The 10304-nt window shown below is 39.6% G+C and overlaps 1 protein-coding gene across 1 annotated transcript in view; it reads right to left on the bottom strand.

The window, feature by feature from the left end:
- Window positions 1-2968: 2968 nt before the first annotated feature.
- CCDC187 (coiled-coil domain containing 187) overlaps window positions 2969-10304 on the bottom strand; it is a gene marked incomplete at both ends in the record, with an annotated part of 42022 nt that continues 34686 nt past the window's right edge. Inside the window, 8 exons of the mRNA XM_084219857.1 lie at window positions 2969-3154; window positions 3438-3563; window positions 3996-4139; window positions 4500-4841; window positions 5223-7567; window positions 8296-8458; window positions 8639-8822; window positions 9964-10178. Coding sequence (XP_084075983.1) covers window positions 2969-3154; window positions 3438-3563; window positions 3996-4139; window positions 4500-4841; window positions 5223-7567; window positions 8296-8458; window positions 8639-8822; window positions 9964-10178 — 3705 coding nt within the window. The remainder of the gene's footprint in view (window positions 3155-3437; window positions 3564-3995; window positions 4140-4499; window positions 4842-5222; window positions 7568-8295; window positions 8459-8638; window positions 8823-9963; window positions 10179-10304) is intronic.

Genomic DNA, 10304 nt, shown 5'->3' with positions numbered 1-10304 from the left:
CGAGCGTCCCGTGTTCCTTGGAGGAGCCGGGATTGTCCGTGCTCCTGTGGGGACTGTCCCGTGTCCCCTGAGGGGAGCGGGAATTGTCCGTGTCCCTGACGGGACTGTCCATGTCCCTCAGGGAAGCAGGGACCGTCCGGTGTCCCTGGCGGGAGCAAGGACTCTCCGTGTCCCTTGAGCTGCAAAATACGAAATATATCAATTTTTTATTTAAAAGATGTTTGACGCAATCCGTGAAAAGCGTTAATCACCGAAGTGGCCGCATACCGGAGCAGGTTGCCCAGGGAGGGTTTGGAGCCTCCCTCACCGGAGATACTCCAGAGCCATCGGGACACGATCCCGACTCTGGGATAGCCCTGCTGGACCAGGGCTCGCACTGCTGAACCGACTGCGGTCCCTTCCTGTCTTACCCATTCTGGCCTTCTGTGAGATCACTCGGTGGCCAAATTCATGTGATAATTTATATAGAAAGAGTGCTAACTTCACGAGTTTTCTTGCTGAGCAGAGATGAAAGCAGGACAGCCTTTGGGTCGAGAGCTCTTTCATCCCTGAGCACCTCTCTCGGCAGGGAAGAGCCTCTCTCCTCAAACTGAAGTTCTGATAAAAGGATGTGTGTAGGTGGTTTGAGAGAAGCTCTGTCTTTTCCATAAATTCAGGATGAGCACTAGTCATGGATTTTAGCACCTTTTCACTCTGGCCCAGTATGGAAGCCTCCTTTCATTTCTAAATACAGGCTCAAGAATTTCATTACCTTAATGAGAAGCAGAAACCCAATAACGTCCCCAGAGAAGGGTTTCAGAGGATTTTAAAACTCAGATAATGAAAGACTGAGGTCTCTGAAAAGATAATTCTTGCTTCTGTTGCTCACAAACACTTCTTTTAATCCTTGAAGAACAAGTTGGGAACAAAGGGGTTTAAATTCTTACTTCAGGCCCATCAGGGGAGTTCAGGGTTAGAACTTAATTAATCATTGTTTGTGGCCAACAACCCACAAACAGTACAAGAGTAAAATTCTGCTACTTTTGCTTTTTCCTGACCCTTTCTTTTATTTGACCATTAAATCTAAAATGGTTCAGACACATATCTTTTGATCCATATCCACAGCTACAACCTAAATGGTTTCTCATATCACATCCCAGCTTTGGGGTTTTCTCTATTTTTTCTGGGTATAGCAAGCAACAAAATAGTTACAATAGCAGAGCTACAACAGCTTCCAAGAATTGAAAAACCTTGTAGCAGCTGCTAATTAGGATTTTAAAAATCTGCAGTGCCTAAGATATTTTAGAGCACATTTTATTTAGAAGAATTGTTAAATGTATGAAGATGAAAGAGATGGATTACAGGAGAATTAAATGTAGGGTTTAACTGAGAAATAATCATTTTCTATGAAAGATAATGACTCCTCCTGAGGCTAGTATCAAGATTTATTGACCCAGGAGGTTAATATTGATCAAACCCAAGGCAAACAAAATATTAGACCTTGAAGGAGAGTAATCTTGATATTGAAGCCTTGCCACTGAGTGAACAGGTCAATATATCTGGGTGCCAGAATCTCAGGTTTTGAACACAGAATGGTGGGGGATATTAAACATGTCTGACATGTTCTGTGTACACACTTTTTATTCTCATCAGCAGGAGGTTCTTTATAGCTGTGTCCTTCCCTGCAGAGCACCGTGTGAGGGTTCAGGCTTCACTCACAACCCTCGCTGCAAATCTGATGGGTCTCTGCCTCCGGTGTAACACAAGGCTAAAATCAAACGAGTCCTTCAGCTACTTATTTATATCTAAGTGATATTTTTAATAGATTTCATTCCAAACACAGAGATCCTGCTGCTGCAAAACCAGACTGAGAATAAACTGAAAAGCCAGAGTGCTGCAATTTATAGATTTGTCATTGTATCCAACATGCTAAGTCCAGGAGAAAAAAAAATGGAGTTAAATTCTGCTATAAACTGACAACAAGAAAACAAGTAACTTATGTGGATTAACTAATCAATGAGGATAAAGTCAGAGACAAGGAAACGTACCACTAAAGACATGACAATAGTTTATAGGATAAGATCACCAGTTAAGGCGCTGGGGGCAGAAGTTGCCTTTTTATTTCTGTTCATATGGCAACAAGCAGGGGAGGGTTTAATGTGCCCAGCAAAACAAAACAAAAATGCACCCATTCACTGCTGAGGAAAACAGTGTGTACAAGATAATCTGTAATTCTAACTGATTTCAGTGAAAATAAATTCACCAAATAAGCCATGTGTATAATATTTTATTTGGAAAACAAGTAAAAAAACAATTAAGCCAACAGTATTTAAATGTCTTTCTATTCCTCCAAGCAGATTTTAAGTGTTGTATTTTTAAATCTTAAGTTTATCTATAATTTATCTTTATTGAGTCTGATTTTAATTTTATTTGAAAGACACTCTGAATGAATAGGATTGGAAAAATCAGATCTCTTTACAATCAATTATTCAATAATGAACAGTTTCTGAATTGCAGTAAGAAATATTTGCAGAATATTTATTTTAGAACTAACAACAATTTGATTTTCTCAGTATAAAACAGGCGGGACCACAGCAATTAGCATAGCGAACAATTACTATGCTGAGGAAATGCTTCTATTTCCTTGTCAAAATCTTGATTTTTTTTCCCAGTTTTGCCATTACATTGATTTCCTCTCTTTTGTCTATTAAAGTACATTCTCAGCACCCCACATTTGGATATTGTAAAAATTCAGTGGGCTCCTGTGAATTGTATGATAAATAACCCAATTACAGGCACACATCTAATTGTTAGGCATTGAAGGTGCTGATAGAAAAATCTCCAATTTAAAGTGCATCACATCAGTATTTGCCATATTTGCATAAAACTATAGATATTTAACCTGATTGTCTGGCTCCAGGTCCTGCCATTCCCTGTGCCAGCTCTCTGAAGCCATCTCCAGGCTCCTTTTAACCAGCTCCACAGTGCATTAAAAGAAAAAAGATGGCACACAGTCACCTTTCAAACAGGCTTTTTTCAGATAAATCTTATTCAGAACTCTGATTGTATCAAGGATCAAGCCATCAAATATGGCTTCAGTCATCCTCATCTTCACTGTTAATTCATCATCACCATAGGAAGTCCACTGAGATTCTTCTTTGCGGAGTTCCTGGATCTAAAATATAACATGGAAACAAATTTTTACTTCAAAAAGAAGAGTTTTCAGAAGTACTGATTCACTGCATCTAATCCAACAATTTTATATCTGCATCATTAATTTATTTAATTTAAACCCCTCACAAGAACTGGAAATAATGGATTATTAATTCAATTTTTTAAAAGGCAGTGATTTGAAGTTCTGAAGTTAATCTAAATAAATGTGATTCTCACAAAAGGATGAAAATTTCTAGTTTAAATCTGGAGGAAATAAACAAATCCCCATTGGAAATTCTGCTTACCAGAATAAGGTCCACTCTGTCTCTCTTACAGTTTCCATACTTGGTCATATTTAGGAATTTTCTTTTCATTTTTAAGTCATTCTTTTCCAGGTTCATTATTTTAATAATTTCACCCTGGACAAATGTCTACAAAATAAAGAAGGCTGAAAGGAACTCTCCTCATAAGAATTCTGGTGCTGTGAAAGTTCCAGATGAGTGACAGGTGCCAGTGTGAAGATCCAGCTTTAAGTCCAGAAACATCCCAAAGTTTAGGGGACTGATCTAGAGGTAGCTGAGTAATACTGGCCAACCAACACATTTTAATCATAATATTACACACAAAATAGTCATAATTAGGAGAGTTTAAAGGCCCATTCCCATTCTTAATGCCCTACATATGGAATATTTCAATGAATCAGCTCAGTCTGTATTTATTCAGGCATTTCAGGGTAATACTGTTTCTTTTCCCATCACCTCAGTTACATTGCTATAATCCTCCCCAATTTCTCATTTCTTTTTGTCATTGAAATCTCTGCTCTTTCCACTCTTGTTTCTGTGCTTTACATTGCCAGAACATACCTTGACATCACTGACATCTGTCCTTCTGTAGAGATGCCTGGAACAGGGAGATCCCACATTTTTTTCCATCCATGGGAACATATTTGGCTTTGCAGTCACTTGATATTCTGCACACAGCAACTCACAGCTCAAATCAAATATAACCTATAACAAACTCAGCAGGACACTGAAGTCAGGAAAACTGGATTCCAGTCCCCAGCTTTCCATGGAACTTGGCTTTCCCTGAACAGACTCAAACCAGACACCGGGGCAGGTGTCCAAGGGCTTATGGTGGAACTCTGGCAAAACTCTGGATTCTCTGCAAGGACATTTATTCTACTGTAATTATTCTGCAGCAAATTGCAAAATACTCCTGGTAGTACCTTTCAGTGTTCCTTTAGTTATATTTAGCAACTGGAATTAGCTATATTTAGTTAGCAACTGGAATAACATTAATATTAGCTAATATGATTCAGCCTCCAGAACACTACAAAAGTTAATTAACAGTTAGTGCTTTAAAAATACCTGATTATACATCCTCTTGCTTTCTGCTTCCAAATCATTCCCTGGGAGATCACTGTATTCCAAGTACTTTGGCACGTTGATGTTCCTGAAATTTGATTTTACATTCTCTGGGGTCCATAATTCTTCCACAGCATATGCAGACAAATTTTTAACATAAGAACTGTTATGTGGTATCACAAGAGGAACTTCCACAGTTTTCTTCCAAGGAGCTGAGTGCCACTGGTCTAATTTGTACAAGTGTTGCTTTTGGATCTGTCTCACCAGCATGTTTTGGTCAGAATTAGGCTGATCAAAATCTTCAGAGCTTCCAAAAACACCAGCATCAAGGATTTTTAAAAGGAGCTTCAAGAGAAAAAAAGAAAAGACTAATACATTCCATATTTTTTTCCTAATGCCTCCATAGAGGTATTGAGATTATTAGCAACTGATCAACGTTACACTTAAAAACATTTTATTCATGGGCTCAAAGAAAGATTTACTGGTGTATTATTAATAATTCCAATAAAGAACTCTCATTATCTTTGTTTGAACCATACATGTATTATCTAATGGATACAGAATAATTCCTTAAATAAGGAATGGGTCACATGAAGTGAGCAGTCTGGTTCCTAACATTGATATAATTTCTATGGATGATGCAAAACTGGGCCACACAAATTCTTGCCTCTATAGACCCAGCTTCAGGGCCAGCACTTGAAATAAAAACTTTCTCACTCTACTTACAGGCAAAGTGGTTGGAGAAGTCTCTGGAGATAAATGAAGTATCTTGTCTGCTTTTGATCTGTGTTTTCTTTTAATCTTCTTATATTCTTTAACTGCATCATCTATAAATTTAGTTACAATTCTGTCTGTTACTGTGTGACAACCATGAATGCAAAGCGTATCAAAATCACCCAGTAAAACATCAGAAATCTTTGCTGATGGTTCAGATAAGGCAGCAACTGAATTTTCTTTGAGGGGAAATGGTTTCTGATTGTCTTCTTGCCTCAGGCCTTTGCCATAATTCATCATGTCTTTTTCAAAGGCACTTTTATATTTGTGTTGAGCTGTTTCAGAAAATGCAATTAAAATGTCAAACAGAAGTTTTTTACTGAGTTCACTTGCAATATCATCAGCAAGTTTAATTTTTTTCTGATCCTCTACCAAGCAACAAATATTTTTGCTTGTGTTTACCTCATCTGTCTTGCTTTTCTTTGGAAGAGCATCTGCAAATATAGTTTGTTTTATTTGTGCCAGTTCTGGTTTTTCTTTATCTGATCCCAAGCACATTAAGTTCTTTTGACAGAGGAATTCATTACAGTTACACTGGTTGGAATGGGGAGGCTTTTGCCCTTTTCCACACAGCAAGGCACTGTATAACCCAGACTGGTTTTCTCTTACTTCTGATCCTCCTGCACTGCTTGTGTCTTCTGCTTTCTCCTCTGCAAACCCCACTCTCTGCTCATCATCTTCAGAACATCTGCAGTCTCCTTTGAAGGAGTCATCATCATCATGGAAGGAGTCAGAATCTTCATTCCCCATGTAACTGGAACTATTTTTGTTAACCCCAAATAGGTGTGAAATCTCATCAGGTCTGACAAAGACCCCACAGTGCTGAGCACACTCAAAATACTTCACCCCTTCATAAGCTCCAGCATTGTCACCTACAGCTTTGTCCAGTGCAACACCAGCCCAGTGACCACTGCCAAAATGAGTCCGGCCTTTGAACATCAGCGTTCCAGGCTGGCTCTGCTTTACCAACACTCTGTCCCCAATTTCAAAGGATGATAATGGGTCATCACTGTCCACCTCAGCACTGGGCAGCTTTTCACACGTTCTGCATTGTTTCATTGGGAATTCAGGACTTTTACTTCCACCAGAAGAATCTGTATTTGACACAGGCAGAAACTCCAAATGCTGCAAAGGCATCTCCTGTTCTCCATGCTGGTTTTCTGATAAACAGCAGGAAAGAGCTGTAATAGATTGTTCTGAGAGACAACCATCCTGAGTTGAAAAAGCACCACTTGTCTCTGCACTGAGCAGGGGAGATCCTTCAGGCACAGTGCTATCAGGTAATGGGGGTAATGCATCCATTTCCAGTGATAGATCTTCATCCATGCCCTGGCTAGACTCCGAGCCTGTCATTTGTTCCAGTGGAGATGTGAAATCATCCATGCTGGAGGCAGGATCACCATTTTTCATTGCATCTGCACCTAAAGGGGGAGGAGGAAGATTTTCACTTGGAAATGACAAATCCTTTTTGTTAGAGGATGGCAAGTCAGCACTTCCAGAGGACAATACTTCACCCACAGAACACAGCATTTCCGACGAGGTATCCTCGTCAGTTGGAGGGAGACCCTTATCACTACTGGGGGCTGCATCAGTGCATGAAGGGCTGGCAGCTGCATCATTTCCCACTGTCGAGATCTCCTGAGAACAGGGCTTGTTTCTGCTGCAGCTTTGTGAGGCACCTGGGTATGGCTCATCCACTCCCTCTGAAGGGTTTTCAGACCGGGAGCAATGTGCTGACTCGGTTCTGGAAACAATGGCTTTGTCTGCTGGGGTGAAGGAAAGCAGGTGATCAGTGCAGCCGTGACCCAACACATCTCCAGGGTACTTCTGGGAGAGAGATGAAGTCTCAGCTCTGTCATCTTTAGGCAGCTCACGTTCATTGTGTTTGTCACTAGCTGATGTTTCCTTTCCATTGCTTATTGCTATTGGCATCTCTTTTGAGATATTAGCAAACACATCACCACTGTCACAGACAAACTCTTCTGGAACACTGACATCTGTGTCCTCTCCATGTTTCAGCTCTAATTCTGGGTCTGAAATGGAATTTTTTGAGAAGCTGATCCAAACTGCAGACACTTTCTGAAATTCTGAGTGAGAAGAGTCTGATTTGGCACTTTCACATTGCAAAAAGAAGTTATTTGACTTGGACAATGATTCCACGGAAGTCAATCCCTCAGAAAATGCTTTTAAATTTCGTTCATCAGAAGCTTCATGAGAAATATGGTCCAAATGCTTCAAACACTGACTGGCATCCACTTGATGGATCTCAGAGGGAGCAGGCACTTCCTCTTCTTTAACTGGAACATTTAAAATATTTTTTTTTAAATCATCAATTTAAAGAAAAATATTTTATTGAAGAGCTTGCTGATAGATCACTTAGGACACTCAAATCTATCATGCTCCTCACTATGATATCTAGGGGTAAATTAGGAGTTGGACTTTATGATCCTTGTGGGTCCCTTCCAATTCAGGATATTCTATGAAACACAGAAAGATGGTTCATTAGAAAAATGACAGAAATAGGAAATACTGCCACAATATGTAAATGTTTATATTACAGAAATTATGCATACCCAGAACTATGTAAATGATATAACTGACTCATATATAAACAGACAGTTTTATTTTTCACCTGTTATACTGAGTGTAAGATATATGACCTGAGGATAAAACCTGGAAACAAAAATAACTCCAGCATGTCCTGTCCAAGTCTATCTTCAACTGATCTATGTTCTTTTTAAAAGAACAGCCTTAAATTCTTGAAAAACTGTATCAAAAGAGAGCAAATTGTTAATGACACAATCAGAGTAAGTTATGATTTTGTTCTGGGGAAGCAGTATAATCATATCTCTTAATAAACCTCTGAGAGATCCCCACATCTTGCCCAGCAGTGATTTATACATTGGCTATAGTGAGCAAGACACTTTGGTAATAAATGAGAAGATTGTCTTTCTTTCTGTCTGGATTAAAATTTGATTGAAGTAGTTGAAACAGATTGGACATAATAGCATTAAATATGATTGACCTGTTCCTTCAGGAGTTCTTTCCTCCTGAACCAGGCATAAGTTACACCAAGTAGGAAGCATCCCCAAGCCTTTCACTGGGTTTTTTCTGCCACATGGATTAATATCTTCATTATCTTTTGGATCAGGGTTTGAAAGAAGTGCCTTTTCCTCCAGCACAGATTCCTAGAATGTAAACATTTAGGAGACAGAGTTAATGTTTTAAGGAAAAAGTGCATGTAACCAACACACCTATTTTGACTTCATGTTCCTAAGTGCTAAATTAGTCCTGTGCTATTTTAAGGCAAATATAACCTGGGCCAGCCTTTCTTTAGGCATTAACGGAATTCCAGAGGTGGTCCTTACCAGAAATACACACTTTTGGTCTTTTCTTGCAACAAGTGTGGCTATAGGTTCTATTCCAGCTGAATTTGTAGGTTCCAGAGGTAAGAAAACATCATCCTGAGCATTAAGGGACTGCTCCAAACCTGGCAACTCCTCCACCTGCTTCTGGGATTGTACCAGTGATTCCTTGTTCTCAATAGAAAAGCTGTAAAGAGTTAGACATAGAATGCTTTGTTCCTGATCAGTATAAAATATGAACATACCCATGCAGGTGGATAAATAGCGTAATCACCACTCTGTACTCTTACACAGGACAGAGATCTATGGACAATCAGCCAGAATTTGGGTGCATTTGATTCCACAGCCCCTGGCTGCTCCAGACTGACACCAATATTCACTGTTCTCCTACGAGCAGCCTTGTCAGTAATAAGAAGTGAAAGCACAGCCAAGAAACCTTTTAAAGATTTCTCTGACTTGTAATCAATAACACCATGAATTATAGATCAGTTCCATGCAGGGATTTATTTGAAAGCCTTCCCCTGTGGGGACTTAAGTAAATGCACAAACCTGACTCACCACCCTGCTAAAGCTCTGGGTAACACTGAATGAAAGGGGGTTTTAATTCACATTGATAAATATATGTCTTTAGCTGCTTTTTCTCTTCCTGAAGCAAACTAGATTTTTGTTCTGAGCAGTGTGGATGCTGTGGGGTTCTCATTCACACTGCTCAGCTCCTGCAGCCCAGCAGGAAGCAGACAGGGATGCTCCTGGGGGACAGCAGGATGGGGATTTCTCAGTCTGACTAAACTCCTGAATTATAGCTCACTGTAGGATTTTACATGACACCTCTGTGCTTCAGTTTAAACCTAAAATTTAGCCCTGTGTATTACAAAGTCTTTCTCTGGTTAAATCCTCAGTGAAGCACAGACCAGCTCTGAGGGGCTGAGTGATACAGAGGCTCAGAGCCAGAGGGTGACAAAGGAGTGAATTTCCCCAATTAAATCAATACATTTCTACTCATTCCATATGGGTATTGTGAAGCCTAATTAATATATAGTTGCAAAGTGTTTGGGTTTGTAGTTAAAAGCCACCATGAAAGCATGAACTGTCATTAGCAGTTGCATGGCATCATTAAAGGTGCCCTGAGGAACTCACCATTTGGGACAGAATGATAAGCAGTGATCTTGATTTATCAACTGCTTGAACACAGAAGTTGGAAAAATTTGTCATTATACACTTCCTCTTTGGAGTATCTACAGCTCACACAATTATCTAGGACATCCCTGTCTCCATCTTCACTGGATTCAGTCTTACCTTCAGCAATCATTGAGAAAGGTTTTACTTACCCCTCATATTTCTTGCTCCTTTTATGCTTTAGCTGGACACAATTGTCTTTACTCCCTGACTTCTCAATCTCCTGCTTCCCAGCCAAACTGTGCAGCTTCTCCTGGAGTTGTGCTGTTGAATGCTGCATCATTAAGATTTCTCTCTGCTGCTTTAATAAAAGCTTCCTTTCTTGATGGGCTGCCCTGTGGATGTTTTTCAGGTGCTGGATTTCTGCCTACACAAAGAGAAAAAAAGAAGCAGAACAGAGTGAAGATAATGAAGAGCTATACTTAAAAATATGTACAATGTTTCTTCATATAGGGCACTATTAATCCCAAAATACCCTGAAAATACAATAGTT

This window comes from Fringilla coelebs (assembly GCF_963513975.1).
Source record: "Fringilla coelebs genome assembly, chromosome: 21".
In the NCBI taxonomy this organism is placed as follows: domain Eukaryota; kingdom Metazoa; phylum Chordata; class Aves; order Passeriformes; family Fringillidae; genus Fringilla; species Fringilla coelebs.
This window is presented reverse-complemented; position numbering and strand designations above follow the sequence as displayed.